The sequence below is a fragment of the Papaver somniferum genome, unplaced genomic scaffold (assembly GCF_003573695.1).
Source record: "Papaver somniferum cultivar HN1 unplaced genomic scaffold, ASM357369v1 unplaced-scaffold_65, whole genome shotgun sequence".
Taxonomy (NCBI): domain Eukaryota; kingdom Viridiplantae; phylum Streptophyta; class Magnoliopsida; order Ranunculales; family Papaveraceae; genus Papaver; species Papaver somniferum.
The window spans coordinates 4,441,086-4,457,555 of NW_020649304.1; the positions used below are offsets into that span (position 1 = coordinate 4,441,086).

At 36.0% G+C, this 16,470-nt stretch overlaps 2 protein-coding genes across 2 annotated transcripts; one reads left to right on the top strand and one right to left on the bottom strand.

Moving 5' to 3' along the window:
- The first annotated feature begins 8,144 nt into the window (after positions 1-8,144).
- LOC113343729 lies at positions 8,145-11,695 on the top strand. The gene is made up of 9 exons (XM_026587859.1): positions 8,145-8,572; positions 9,323-9,406; positions 9,515-9,997; positions 10,132-10,267; positions 10,358-10,520; positions 10,617-10,745; positions 10,862-11,056; positions 11,165-11,287; positions 11,376-11,695. Exons 1-9 carry the CDS (start codon positions 8,386-8,388, stop codon positions 11,481-11,483), a joined length of 1,608 nt encoding a protein of 535 aa, XP_026443644.1. The 5' UTR covers positions 8,145-8,385; the 3' UTR covers positions 11,484-11,695.
- A 963-nt stretch (positions 11,696-12,658) lies between these two features.
- On the bottom strand, positions 12,659-14,434 carry LOC113343712 (transcription factor MYB35-like). Its single transcript, XM_026587844.1, has 3 exons — positions 14,302-14,434; positions 14,082-14,211; positions 12,659-13,670 (listed from the first exon to the last, which is right to left on the bottom strand). Exons 1-3 carry the CDS (start codon positions 14,432-14,434, stop codon positions 12,659-12,661), a joined length of 1,275 nt encoding a protein of 424 aa, XP_026443629.1.
- Positions 14,435-16,470: the final 2,036 nt, after the last annotated feature.

Sequence of the window (16,470 nt, forward strand, 5' to 3'; positions counted from 1 at the left end):
TTTACCTATGAGTAAATTAAAAACTCCCAAATTCCTTATACTTATGAGGTTTGATTTCATTGCATAAATCTTTTATTATATTTCTACCGCAGACGGTGGTCAACTCTTAAGCCATATGAATGCACCGGAACTAACCGCATAATTCCAACACCATTTTATTGTCTCAAATTTTTTTTAAAATTAGTCGTCATAGAGGTAAATTCCTTATGACGAGATTAAAAACTCTATTAATATAGAGGTTATTACTATTTATAGCCGGTCCAAGTTGAGATTACGATTTTGTATTAGTATATAGAGGTTATTAATATACAGAGTATCCAATATATAAAGTTTTTGTTATAGAAAGTTTAAGAAGAAAAAAACGGATACTACACATCCATAATTAATAATAGTTCATACCTATTTCAGTACCCTAAACATGTACCCTTTCATGAACTAGAAATATCTCTCAAGCAGATCATTCGTCAAAACCAACACAATTTCGACTCATAAAACTTTGCAATGTAACTTATTTAGCCAAAAATCCTGGTAAATGGGTTACAACTTCTCCTTCCTTTTCCAATTAATTTAGGGAAAATTAGGCTAAGATCCAAAAATATTATTTTTCTTATTGTCAGGACGAAAACATTTGTTTGTTTCTGTGATACCCATAATTATTTTGAAATTATGAAAAATGTCTGCATAAATCATTATGCATCCTAATTTTTCAGGGGTATAATTATAAAGTAAACTTGAAGATAACACATCTAAAAAAACGTGCCTTGAAATTTAACAAATTTTATCTCGTTGGAAATCTTTTAAAGAAATCTACACAACGAGTACAAACAACAATACCAAATTTAAGTTTTTTACCACAAAGTCGGAGGTGATTGTTTTTTTAGGCAAATTTTTGAAAATTTGGTACATAACCATTATGCAGCCACCAAAAAGGATGTATAACACATTATGCAGACACAACAAAAGATGCATAAAACGTTATGCAACCATATTTGGTTCATGCATCTACTAATTTATGCGTAACATGTTATGCATTCATTTCCTTGGATGCATAAAAGATTATGCGTCAATTTTTTTATTTCAGTGCTTACAAAAAAGTGGTTGCATAATGCTTTATGCATCCATTTTCACGATTGCATAACATGCAGATATTATTGTAGGTGCATGACAAGTTATGCAGTCTTTTTTTTTGCCGTTTTCAATACTAACAAAAAAGTTGTTGCATAACATGTTATGCAAATCCTTTTCTGGACGTGTTATGCAAATCCTTTTCTGGACTGCACAACAAGTTATGCAACAACTTTTATAGATGCTTAACAGGTTATGCAACTATTTTCATATCTGCATAACCGATTATTCAACCATTATGACCAACACCAATACATCCGTAGCTTCCAACCAACAACACCAACTCCTCAAACTCATCTTATCCAACCATTATCCTCCATTCACAGTTTCGCCAACTCAATCTCTGTAGACCATTAGTCCAATGCACACCACCAAAACCAAATATAAAATCCATACTGGTCATCCTTCATAATGAACACTTTCATTACAAGGCCAATGACAAAACTATGTATTGGTTTCTAGTCTACAATTAGTCAAGTCTCGGATTAGGTTAGAAGTGTGTAATTGAGAATCATACATCAATGTGTTCTACCGTTTGAAGGCGAAGATCAACCGAAGCTTTTGGAGAACTTCTTCAACAAAAGGTAAGTGAAGACTGAACCACCTATTTCTCAAGTTATATTCATCCTTTTATCTATGGGACGATGTCGCATGACTAATTAGACTATCACAAGCATATCAAGAATTTCGAGTCAAGTTTACTTTGGTAATATCGTTCTCGAAATATATATGACTAAGCTTAATGAACATTTGTTCATACTTGATAAATTTCGGTTAAGAACAATTTATTGTTCATAATCTAAATCGTGATTCAAGGTTATCATTCGAAAATAGCCTGGAACAGTGATATGTGTCATTGGTGTTATTTGGGAATGTTTCGAATTGATTTAGAGAGAAATATAAAACTACCATAAATCTGGATACATGACAGTATGCATACCAGTTTCACATACTGGGAAAACTGTTATAGGTCCGGAGCTGCAGTACATGTACCCAGTACACGTACCGGCGTAGCTATAGTCTGGTAGCAATTTTTTTGGTACGCATACCCCGTATCCATACCATAAAAAGTATGTTGCTTGTGAACCAGGAATGGTACGCATACCTAGTATGCACACCGTAAAGGAATTATTGTTTTTGAAAACGGTGTGGTATACATACCCGGTACGTAAACCGAAAAAATTATGTGAGTTCCTTTACCCGTTTTTGTCTTAAGGGTACACATACCCGGCACATGTACCATGACAAAAATAGTCACGAACAAGTTAGAGTACACGTACTTTCCTGTCGAATATTTTTAGATGCACAAAAAATTATTTCGATGAGATAATTGGCATTTGAATAAATCTCTAAAAACACCATATAGGCATGATTGATCACATTATAACCTATGGTTGTGACTCAAGGTTAAAGTATTAAGTGTTATGTAAAAATGATTAAGCTTATGGTTAAATCGGCTAACCGTCCATGAACAATGTCTTTATACACAGTTCGGTTACGATTCATCCTAACCAGAGTGCATATCTTGGTATGTTAATCTTATTCCAAAGATTCATCTAACGGTGGATATTGTTTGCTTGGTCCAAAGCTATCTTAGCTTAAACCTAAAGCAACATATACTTTGAAAGTCCATATAAGGGAGACCTTTAAGCAACTGGGATTTTTGATTCCCTGACACTATCTTTGTGTATCCTAGTTGTAAACTAGAGTCGCCCTCTCCCTTAAACCCTTTTAAGGTTTAGCGACTAAAAAGACTTCACATAGGGATTCGTGATGCCAAGTCCAACTATCTTTATCTTGATAGTTCGAGTATCCTGATCTTGTTTTGATTGTTGAGATGCTCACTCAAACAAGTTAGATAGAAATCACAAAGTTCTCTTCGTCCCAGACTTTGTGATTCCACAAGTTTAATACTTATGAGGTGAATAAGAATCTAGGCTGCTCTTCGGGAGTCATAAGACCGAATTTTGAGGTTAGCTAGACTTTGTCTATTTCTATCGATTTCTAGTCTCATCTTGATATACGATCAAAAAGGAAATCACATATAGGCTTATTTGTGGGAGGCAGATTGGTTTAAAGTCTTCGATTGTTGAAGCAACTCTTAGGCTGTAAAGGACGTCAGCTAGGGGAATCAATTGCGCGGAGTCCTGCTGGAATTCAAGAGGTGTAAGGAGCGCGAATGTAACTGAATTGCTGTGAGGGTTTAATTCGGTCTCAACTACATTCCAGTCCGAAGTTATTTGTAGTAGGATAGAGTCTGTAGCGGCTTAATACAGTTTGGTGTTCAATCTGGACTACGTCCCGGGGTTTTTCTGCATTTGCAGTTTCCTCGTTAACAAAATTTCTGGTGTCTGTGTTATTTCTTTTCCGCATGTTATTGTTTATCTTTATAATTGAAATATCACAGGTTGTACGTAAATCAATCAAAGTAGAGACATCCATCATTATTTGTTGGATACGACTTGATTGATTCTTAGATATTGATCTTTGGAATCGTCTAAGTACTCTCACACGTAAATCGGGTTCACAGACAAGTCTCTGTAAACTTTCTTATTGTGAGAGAAAGAGATATAACTCTGAATATTATTCCTTGATTGAGGTTCTTTAAGTTGAATTCTCGAAATTGTATTTAGGTGTTGGTGGTGCATTTTGGTACCCCTGCGTTTTCATTAGTGAATAATCTTCTTCAGCTCCTTGGTTCTGTCAGCTCTCAATCAGGTCAAGTGATAAATTTTGAGAAATATTCAGTACATTTCAGCAAAGTACAATTGTGAGGAAGTTGCAATGGAGTTGTTGTATACACTTGGTGTGAAGACGGTGAGCTCAAAATAGAAATATATGGGATCCCCTCTTCTTTTAGGCCATTCTAAGCCATTAAAGAAACTTTTGAAAATATGTTAGCAAGTTGATCCTCTGTTTCTCTTACTCAAGCTGGCAGAACTGTAACAGTAAAGTGTTTGCTCAATTATGTCCCTCATTTTGAAATGGGGATATTCAAATTACCTATTAATCTTATTGAGAATTTAAGTTTTGTTCGGAGAAGCCTTTTGTGGGGTCGTAACTCCAACAAAGGTGATAACCTTTTGTAGAAGTAAAGATATTGTGGACTTAGTTCAGGGATATGGAAACTAAATTTATTTCTTTTTACTATATTAACATGGAGTATCTGCAATAACTCATATCAATTCTGGGTTCAAATCCTAAATACTAAGTATTTCAGAAACGGAAATTTGCTTCGCAGAAGTGCTACTTATAAGACTTCTTATAGGGTCTGGTAGGGTATTGTAGATGGTTTAGAAATCATCAAACAAACTTATTTCGTGGAGGTCAAACATGGAAAAATAATCTGACAGGATAAGTGTATTATAGGAATGCCTAATCCTCCAATTCCTAGAGATAATAATACTCAAGGATATATTTGTGCAAATGAACTTCTTCTTCCTGACAAAAATAGTTGAAATATCACCTTGCTTTACCAATTTTTTGATAAACACACTACTTATGAAATTCAAAGTATGTTCATGGATACTAGAGAAGATGGGATGATCTGGATGCCAGATAAAAATTGGAATTTCAATGTCAAGAGTACATAAAACAAAGTTTCTAACAATACAAACAATAGTCAGGGTGATATCATTATTGCAAAGATATAGAAAACTATTTGAAGCAGTCAAGCGGCTTACATAGTTAATTTTTTTTATGGAAATGTTTCAAGGGTATTATTCCGACTCGCCGCAGGCTTTCTTTACATGTTCCTTTCATGGAATCTTGTGGTTTTTGTGGTGATTCATGAAGAGATTTTGGATCATATTCTTCTAGAGTGTAGACATGCCAGAGCAGTTTGGATACTTATCAACATAGACATTGATGATGTCGACAACAATTACTTGTATGTTGCTGATTGAATAATAATTGGGTTCTCTAACTCAAGCACATAAGAGGATAATCAACATGATAAATGGATTGCTTCTTTAATGATAGGTGCTTGGATCTGTGAAGATAAATTCTTTTAAGGGGAATTTCCACACCCATACAACTCTTGTTGTCGTAATTATGTGTTAGTAGTCTTTCAGTTTACATAATCATGATATTCCTTGTCACTCTGCTTTAGATAATAATCCTAATACTCCATCTGCTTGGCACACACTTGAAGAAGGAATAACTAAAATAAATATTGATGCATTTTTTTTGTCATGTTGTTAAACAACTTGGTACTAGTTTGGCGTCTATTCACACAGTTCGATGCACAAGTATGAAAATAACATTTACAGAACAAGTAGTGAGTCCTGAACAAGGAGAATGTTTAGCAAATCAGAAAGCTTAAGATAGGCCAAAGCTAGGCACATGGAAACATCTGATGAGAAATTAATTATTGAACCAATTCTAGAAGATAAGTATCTAATGGGGAAATATGAGTTTGGTTAATGAAATAAAATTTCTAAGTATTTTATCTAATTTTTGTCAATTCTCATTTATTAGCAGAGATGATAACCTAGTTCCAGATGGTATTTTCAAGCTAGTCAGAAGTAGCAAAAACAATATGGAAAGATATAATAACTTTCTAGCATCACCATGCACTCTTTTATTCGGGGATCATAATTTTAATTTTGTTATTGGTTAATTTGTAAATAAATTTTTTTGTCAAAAGAAATTAGATAAAAGATTGACTCGTACATCTTGTTACTAGCTCTTGCAAAAGAAATCTTGGGAACCCAAGCAAAAGAGTCGTGGCATAAAGAAATCTTATAAAAGAAATCCCTTCGAAAGAGGATTGAATTTTGAATCGAAAGTAAATCGTATAATGGTTTTCCGTTGTCTCTACTTTCTTCCTCTATTTTTTATTATATCTTTTAAAATTTTGATATCTTTCTCTATTTTTTATTATATCTTTTAAAATTTTGGTATCACTCTTGCATAATCACTAGGCGTTGTGTGATTTGGAACTGAAATCCGCAAAACCTAACCCCTTCCAAAGTCTTTGCTTTACTTTGAAATCTTGTGAATGAGGGCCATCGGACTTTGTCTTCCTGCCGCTCCATAATGTGAACTGTTTTAGATGAAATCAAGAAATTGGTACAAAGTAGCCAATAATATGATACACTACCAAATCAAGTAATGAACTAGCTTTGAACATTTTGCCTTGCTGTGGTAGTTGGCAACTTAGCATAAGCCAAATGTTATTTAGAAGTGGGGCCTAAAACAGACCCAAAGTTCTCTATAACGAGCTTGCACATCATATATTGAAGTGATGCATGCATTATAGAGTGTTAGGTCGTGAATTATAGGCCTTTAGAATTGAATTGTACCATTGAATAGGCTGTTTTGTAGAGTGAAAGTTGTCTAGGTCGACAGGCTCGACACCAAACGTTAATTATGCGCCACATTTCGCAGGCGTCTTACTTTCCTTTTCGTAGTGGGGCCGAAAAACATAGTAGTACCACGTATGTTAGCTAGCATTGGTAAATGGCTAGGAACAGTGTAGGGTAGTACCACGTACTAGTAGTATATTCCAGGCTTATCCTCACCCCTTATTAGGAGCCGAGTGACTGCCTGTTTGGTCTTGCTACGTCGGCACCTGAATCTGATTCGGTTCTGAATCAGTTTCCGAAAATGCTTGCCAGGTTAAGTCTAAAATCTACTTGATTCAAGTTCAACTCAGTATTCATTTATACGGATTCAGGTAATCTTTTTAACTTTCCCATTGACTCGCCTGAATTCAACTTCAGATCATGAGTTAAGAAAACAAAATAAATTCGCATCTACTAGTGAGCAAATGATTCTACTGAATATTCATGTCACGAATCCAATAGATTTGACCAATATAACTTAAATACTAAGCTATGTGTTCCTGATAGAGATAGTAAATACTATGTTCTTAATCTAATGCAATTTTCTCTACACTCATTGAGGATCAAAATCGGTCAAAGATTTTGTTAATTTCAATTGTTTAAAAAAATATTATGCCTAAACATATTTTAAGCAATCCTCAAGAAAAGATCAACTGAAAGTTTGAAACATCTGCACTGCAGAACTAGTTACATTGTCCAGATCCCAAAGATTACAAGACAGACGATGTGCGATCTGACTAGCAGTCGACTCAATCATTCAGACACCGACTCAAGACAAAACACTTCACTTCCAGAACGAGTGAGTAAGAAAAAAGACCACCTTGTACCAAAACGTGATACGTGTGTTACGTGTCTCCAGTAATTCCCTGAGTAGTGGTGCGAATTCGTAGCAGGCAAAAAGGCAATCCACGTGAGCTCGTCGTTCACTGTATAATTGTAGGTCCCACCTGAAAATAATAACCTCGTCACAGGTGGAGGCCGTATACGTCTGAGACAATGGAGTCCAAATCTGTTCACACTTCTCTAACGAGGATATATTTCACATTAACTTCTGATTAGTTGATTATTTAACTGATGACTCAGTCACCCTCCATGTTTAGAATCACGACCTTCGTTACATAATTCCCTAAATTAAATCAAGGGTAGAGATTGAAATGTGAAATATACACTCGTTAAGGAGTGTGCACGAATTTGCACTCATGACAGTGAATCCATTACGAGTCCAAATTTGTTCACACTTCTCTAACGAGTGTATATTTCACATTAACTTCTGATTGGTTGATTATTTAACTGATGACCCCATTACTCTCCATGTTTAGAATCACGACCCTCGTTACATAATTCCCTAAATTAAATCAAGGATAGAAATTGAAATGTGAAATATATACTCGTTAAGGAGTGTGCACGAATACGCACTCGCGACAATGAATCCATTACGAGTCCAAATTTGTTCACACTCCTCTAACGAGTGTATATTTCACATTAACTTCTGATTGGTTGATTATTTAACTGATGACCCCATCACCTCGTTGTGCACGAATTCGCATTACCATGTCTTTCAGTCCACGTGGTCATCACAAAAACAGTAGGTCCCACATTCGTACATTAGGCAACTGCCGTCAAGGTTCCAGTTTTAATTGACTTTTAATTGTAATTTCATCTACACCGCTGCTGGATGAAACCAGGAGAGTTTTCAAGAGTAAATTCCCTAGAGAGAGAAAGAGTGTCAAGTGTTGTTGTTGAATGTACAGCTTCTCTCTGTTCTTTCTTTCTTTATCACTCTCTTCTCTCTTATAACTTACGTCAAGCTGTAATTTATTGAATTTTTTTTGGTATTCAGATTGATTGGTTAAGCATATAACCCATGTTTAAATTTGATTGAATGGGAAAATTTGATTGAATTTGGAGAAAAATGGGAGGATGTGTATCAAGAAGTACACAGGGGTGTGTAGGAAGACGAAGTTCTAGATCAAAGAATGGAAAAAGAAGAAGAAGAAAATCTGATCATCACGATAATTTATCACTTGATGTTAATACTAATAAATCAGCAATTCCAAATAATCATCGATCGAGATCTAATCCCAGCGTTAATTTTCAAGGTTATTATGTTTTTTTTTTAATGCAATTTCTGGTTGAATTTCTGATTTTTCATTTTTCTTTGGTTAGGGTGAATAATTACTAAAAATAGTAGTCCAACAATTTTATGGGTAAAAATAGAAAATGTGAAGATGATTGGAGGAGAGTACAAAAAAAAGTTGAGGTGGTACCAGTTGTATTGTTGTTTAAGTAGTTGATAGTAACTTTATTGAAATGCTGCCCATGTTAACATAATCTGGATATACTTGCAGTTGTTATTTGATTCAATGTGGATCACTTTAAAAAACAAAAATCTCACTTTCTTATCCACATTTTTGTGATCCAGTTATAGAGGTTAGTTCTTTTCTGCCGATCCATGCTGTTGGACTCGATCACTCTCTTTTGGCGGTTAGGAGTGCATTACTACTGTAATTCATGTTTGGGTTTAACTTAAGTAGAGTATTAAGGCAAACCCATTATTATGAACCATTAGATTTGGATTATGTAGGTAGTTACTTACTCGGCGTGTTAAGATAAAGTTAAGCTTAATAGAGCTGGTTGATTTTGACCAGTAATGAAATTGCATTCCCTAGAAACTCTGTCTGTCTAAACTCTCAACTTGTATTTGTGTAATCATGGTTAGGTGTTGTATTCTTTCTAATGAAAGACTTGTGCGGAAATCTTAATGGATTGCGAAAGAATGTTTATGAAAAGTATAGTTGTTCTTCTGTGTGAGATGCTAATATGGTTTATGTTATGATGCAATATATCAGGGGGAAGTACTGAGGAGGCATGGTTTGATTCTGCAGCGGTATTTGAGTCTGACTGTGAAGAGGATTATCAAAGCGTCCCGGATGGTAAGCTGAATTCTAAGAGAGCACTCCGAATGTTGTTTCTTTGTCTGGACTTTTGGATGTTTGATTATGTCTATTTACTAATTTCTGCACAATTTTCAATGTTACTAGATGCTTTGTCCGTTAATGGATGTGAAGGTGCATCTATATCCAGTTCGTCCCTGAGAGATGACCAAACTGATAGTACATCAAGACCTTCAACCGACAAGCGACATAAGCAAAGAGAGCCATCTATAGGAAATGCTCAAAGAAATTCCGTAGGTGAGAATGCTAAAAATGTAAATGCTCGGGTTTCTCATTCAAGTGATGTTGATCACGAATCAATGTCGGATGCCCCTTCAACTGGTGCGAAGCGACATGTTTCACACGATGAAATCTCTACTCAGTTGGTGGATGAAAGCATTGACAGAGGGACAGGGGGAATTCTTGATAATTGTGGCATTCTTCCAAATAATTGTTTACCTTGTCTTGCTTCAACTGTTTCCTCAGTTGATAAAAGAAGATCTCTGAGCCCTGGTCCACCAAGCATGCGGAGAAAGGCAAGCTTGAAACTTTCCTTCAAATGGAGGGATGCTAATTCCAGTTCAGCATTATGTGAGTACCGCAGATTCAGGTTCTTTGTCATTCAAGTGTTGGATTTTTTTTCTTCATTACGTACTTGTTACTGCTTCCAAATTCTCAATAATTACTCCATAACTTTTATACTAATAGTCCTCCTATCCTTTCAGTTATAGCAAAGACGGTCATAGAAAGGCCAATTGCGGGTTCTCAAGTTCCGTTCTGTCCGATTGATAAGAAAATGTTAGATTGTTGGTCACACATTGATCCTGGCAGTTTCAAAGTCCGGGCGGAGAATTATTTCAGGTAAAGAGTTGTCTAATTGGATTATTGGATTACAAACCTTTTCAGTTGCTACTTTAGATTTCGTCTTAGCTTGCTTGATATGTGTGACAGGGATAAAAAGAAGGTTCTTGCCCCAAATTTTGCTGCATATTATCCGTTTGGTGTTGATGTCTATCTATCGCCGCGAAAAGTTGATCATATTGCACGGTTTGTGGAACTTCCTGTTGTTAATTCATCTGGAAAGGTTCCATCAATTCTTATTGTTAATGTCCAGGTATTGACGACCTATAGGTTTGACCATGCTTTAAACTCATGGTCTATTCAATATTATTTATGTTGTCTTTTGTCTAATGCGCTCTTGATTTTGCAGGTTCCGTTATACCCTGCATCTATCTTTTCGGGTGATATAGATGGGGAGGGAATGAACGTTGTTTTATACTTCAAAATCTCCGAAACTTATGCAAAAGACATGGCTCCTCATTTTCAAGAAAATCTCAGAGTATGATGAAGCTTTGACCTTGCATGTTTGGATTTTAGTTCTTATTGATGTACAACCTGCTTCCATATCAGTTCCTTATTCCAGTCTCTCTTTTTCCTTTTCTTTTTTTGCATCAGAGGATAATCGACGATGAGGTTGAAAAGGTCAAAGGTTTTACTATGGATACAATATTACCAGTTCGTGAAAGGTTAAAAATCTTGGGCCGTGTAGCAAATGTGGAGGACCTGCAGTTAGGTGCAGCTGAGAGGAAGCTTATGAACGCATACAATGAGAAACCTGTTCTTTCACGTCCGCAGCATGAATTTTACTTGGCAAGTGTTTGATCAACTGGTTACATAGAATATCCACTTAGTTGGTTACATATTTCCAAGAAGGAATGACCCCAGGACTCATTCATTTTAACTCCAAATTTTCTGCAGGGAGAAAATTACTTCGAGGTTGATGTCGATATCCACAGATTTAGTTACATATCCCGTAAAGGGTTTGGAACGTTCCAAGAGAGACTAAAGATGTGTGTTTTGGATGTTGGCTTGACAATTCAGGTAATCTTTTGCAGCACTAACAGAATGATAGTTAAATTAGACTGGTTGCATTTTTTGGTAGTCATGTTGTCCATTTTTGTTGGAGCAGGGAAACAAAGCCGAGGAATTGCCAGAGCAGGTCTTATGTTGTGTACGATTAAATGGGCTTGATTACAAGAATTATCAGCAATTAGGTTTAACTCAAGAACCTCTATGAAAAAAATGCCAAAATATTATAAGCATTTTGTTCAAATAAAGAGGTATTTCTGTACTAAAGCTATATATTATGCTAAAAGTATTCGTCTGTAATGCCATGTTTACTACCCTTGCATTTTGCATTTCTGCATTCATGGGTGATAAATGTGTAAGAAGTCTTTAGCTTGTGAAAATCTGATGAATTACTTAAAACAAAGATGACATACGCAGTAATGATCCTTGCAAATCTAAGATTTTGCACTCAGAAAAATGCTTACAGGGACACCCTAGGTTAACTGGGGATGACACACAGACTCGTTACATACCCCAGACAGGTCCCAGACAAGGCATTGCATCCTTACATGTTCATCCGTGAATTAATTGAAGGAAAAAGTCGTGCTAACAAAACAAAAACAAAAAGGAAATATCAAGGCAATTGTTATGTACATGCACCTTCCTATTGGAAAGGAGTTAAAAATGTTTAATTACTGTTAGGTTGCTTTAGGAGATCCGATGCACCTTCCAAAAGCACATGATAGACCACATTTCTGTGACTTGGCTGAGGAAGGTGTAGAAGTTGTTGGTGTTGTTGGTTCAGAGGAAGAAGAGAATGAACGTGGTGACATGTTTTCTCTGTCTTGGAAATTCTCAGCACCAATTGCAGAACTTGGCACTGATGAAGTTTGCAAATCAAAAATTTGAAGTCGATCGTTCCATATAAGTCCGGAAGAACCTTGCCTCCGGAATGAAGTTGATGATCTCTGCAATGTAACCATAGACAATCTCCCCCACCTCTTTGTTTCTTTCCTGAAAAATTTCTGTCTTTGGGCGAATATTTTTGTGCAATCTACTCCTCCCCAAGGATTTCTTTCTTTCTTTCTCAATTGACCTGTTTTTGGATAAGTTGTGGTTGTTATTTTCTTTATTATTTGGTAGTACATAGTTGGCCATTCATTTAGAAACCATTCTAGCCCTGCAATTATGTGTGAAGTTAATCCTCTCTCTAACCAAATTTAGTACCATCATAGCAACAATAAATTTACCAAAAAATATTAATAAAACATCTTTTAATAACTTATGAAATGGCAACCAGTTTGGTACTACTACTACTAGACCACACAGAACTACTAACTACTTAAAGCAGGCTCATTAGTTGATCCTATAACTAGGAATGCTGAATTGAAATAAGCTGGCTCATTAATATGAGTCATCAAAAAGACTAGGGAATTCCCACAACATCTCACTGTCATGAATCTCTTGATCTAAGATTCCTTTAACAAATGAGTTATTAGAAGCCGAAGATGGTCCAATGCCGGTCGCCGTGTCGCCTGCCATGCCAGTAACCACAGGATGATGACTTGCTTGCTGACCCATATAATTGAAATTACCATTACCCATTTCTCTAACTCCACGGAAAGTACGTTGTTCATCCACATTCTTGAAATTCTCCATTTTAGGCATCTCATGCTGTGCTTGAATTGATGAAGAACCATTCGAATATGACATCCATTGAAGATCTTGTTTTTGTTGCTGCTGCTGCGGTTGTTGTTGTTGATCAGAAGGAAGAAATGCATCTTCATGAAGGAACTCACTCCAACTAAACAATGGAGATGAAGGTTCAGTTGTTGGCACTAAAGATGACTGAGGGTTCAGAAGATAAGAAGGTGGTGGCGATGATGACCCTGCCTGATTGTTAATGATATTAGAAGAAGAAGCTGATGAAGAAGAGGATGACCCTTCATGGAAGTAATTAGGCTGAACAATCTCCTTGTTCTTGTTGCAGTTATTTGAAGCTTCTGTAACTAGCTGCATAGCATGAATTTGAGGTAAAAGATCCCATGACGATGAGCTACTGTTGTTAAAAGACATTTCTGGCTTTGGTTCCATTTTTGGCGTCTTGATATCCACACCAGTCGAAGTATTAGTTGTCATGTTAGAAATGGAATGATCTTGTGTAACTGACGATGAAACTGGCTCAGGTTTTGTGGACATAAACGCATTCCTTAAATCTCGATTCAGTGATCCAAACCTTGTTGTTTTGTTTGGCAGTCCACTGATGTTACCATAATCTATAATGATTTGAGAGATGGGTTTATGGGTAACCGGGTCTATTCCCATTTCTTGTAGTTTCTTCCTTAGCTTAGTGTTCCAAAAATTCTTGACATCATTATCAGTCCTTCCAGGAAGCTGGTTTGCTATGAGAGACCACCTGCAACAAAGGAAAGTCATATTGACTGCATCAGTAACTGAACTTAGGTAGTACCCTAATATTTGTGTCTACTTGCATCATCATATGTGATACATTGGAAGTTAAGGTTGTTGCACTTTTCTCTTACTTGCATGACATAAGCTTTTCCTGCTTCTCTTTAAAGGACAAACACAAGAAAAAAGGAAAAAAATATATTTGAATGGTCCTAGAAACATCTGGATCCAGATGATGTTAACTAATGGTATCAAAAATCTTATCAAAGATTGGCGGGCTCGAAAAATCTTAACGAAAACTCGCCTACATCCTAATATAAGTTCTTTGGCGCACACAAAAAAGAAAATCTTGACAGAAACACAAACATTTAAAGAAGAAGTGAAGGAAGGAAACCAAGAAAGAAAGAGAGCCACCCACCTGCTACCTATGGTTGCATGAAGCCTAATAATCAGTTCTTCTTCTTGAGGTGTAAAAGTGTCATGCTTGAGATCAGGTCTCAAATAATTTGTCCACCTCAATCTACAGCTCTTCCCGCATCTTTTAAGTCCTGCAATCTCAAATACAGATTCAAATCAAACATGTAATTAAAATATCAAAAATTGAAGGTCGTATGTGTACTCATTTGTAATGAGAAAACCTGCTTTTTTCGGAACAGCGGTCCAGTTACCGGTACCATGCCTTGATACGTAAGCGAGTATCTTTGCATCTTCTTCAGCAGTCCAAAGACCCCTTTTTACGTTCGTTTTGTCACAACAAGGAGGTCTTCCCATGATGTATAGTGTAAATCGTCTTCAAAAAAGTTCTCGTTTGAGATACCGTGATAGATGAGAGATAGCTAGTGAGAACAAGGATGACAAGATCAAATCCGATGATGATTGCAGCAAAGTTGTAAATATTTAGACCCTATTTTTGCAAGACTAGTAAGGGAAAGGGTGAGGAAGGAGAGGGAGAGATGGGTTTAAGCATTTAACAAGTGTGAGAACAAGAAATGCATGAGATTTTCAATTTGCATTTTAACTCTAATTGCATGAGCATGATAGAGTCATCTTCTCTAAAAAACGGTTTGAGATGAAAATCATGAAATATATCAAATTACTATACTCTCTCTCAAAACTTCACGCACACACACACACACAGAAGCACACCTCATATACTTGGCTCCAAGAGCATTGAATCAGGTTCATTTTGGGTGAATTATTTGGTTAAACTTACATCTAATATTGTACTCAATACTTTATGAAATTTTAGGTATGATTTGTTGACAGTAAATGCCTCATGAGAAGCCAAAAAGTTGGTTCATTTACCTATCAATTTTTAAGAGAGACTAGCCATGGTTATTCATAATCATAATCTTTTAGCCATTCCATTACTAAATAGTTTTTCATCAACCTATAACTTCATTGAATGACATGCTTACAAGTCCTGGTGTGTATAAATAAAAGCCACTGTTGGGCAAAACATGAGCTAAATTCACTTTTAGACAATTGTTTGTATAACGAATGTGCCTTAAGAACTGATCAAGCTTCCGATGTCGTCAAATTTCCATGACAAAGAGCAATGCTATGGCTGTTATCATGCTGATGAGAAAGATAAAAAATTCAAACTTATTCACTTTATTCTCCTCCTCCTGATCCTCATCAGTATCATCCTCATAATCTATTGAGTTATCCAACATTCTACAAGAAGAAATCCTAACAGTTACGATACAAGTATCATTCACAATATAACCTTCATCCTTGATGAGTTCTCTTACAGGCATAAAGTTTAAGAAACCCCGACCATTTTCGTCAGCGAATTCGTATTCTCCATCTGCAACAGATAATATTGCCGAGGTTACTAGAATATTGATGGGAGTACTACTTAGGAAACGGTTTATTAAAATGTTCCAAGAGTAATGAGTTAACCTGCTATTACTGTGCCGTCGCTATTGATTTGATTAACAACTGAGAAACTGAACTTGGCATACGATAATTTGGACGAGTCGTCTACTGGGCAAAGGATAATGGACAAGTGGTCGTCATCCCCATAGTTATATCCCTTCGGATTAATTGACACCTTCCTAAGGAACCACATAATATGCAAATCTTTATACAATTGTACCAAGTGAAAAATGGATGCAAAATAAGTTAAGGGAAGGTGCGTTATAGCATTTACCATTCACAATCACCAACCGAAAAAATGTCAGAGTAGTGTTCCATATAAGTTGCCAACTTCGAAATATTGTCAATTCTCCAAATGAACTCCGTATATGGAGGCAGCTCCACTATCCGACTTCCCATGAAACCTTTGAAAGGAAATGTTAGACGGAGGAGCTCCAAGGTAGCTTTATACCCTTAAATAGAGAACTGGAGAGACGTTTGGGAATGAGGTTCTACTAAATTCAATGTATATCTAGAGACCAGTAGAGTCATGAATTCATTAGAAAAAGTTCATCGTACATATCAATGTCCATTAGTATTTCAAAGTTTATATTTTGAGCACGAACTTCAAAAAGGATGAACCTATGCCTTTAAATTTAAATGAAACTTGTGCATATGTTGCTTATTTTTCGGTCTACTGCTCCTCCAACTTCTTTCTTTGTTTGATTCCTTGACTATTTAAAGAGAATATTCAATGCATCAAAAATTGGATACTGTAAACGAAAGCAAAAACAAAAAATCTATTGTGGCAAATCAACTCTCCAAAACAAACTCGTTCATTTGAGTAGATGAAATACAACATTTATATTTGAATTTGATCAAATTAAAAATGCCCTCTTCCTATGTAAGAGAGAGAGATTGATTACACGTTGACTATTTCTTAATCC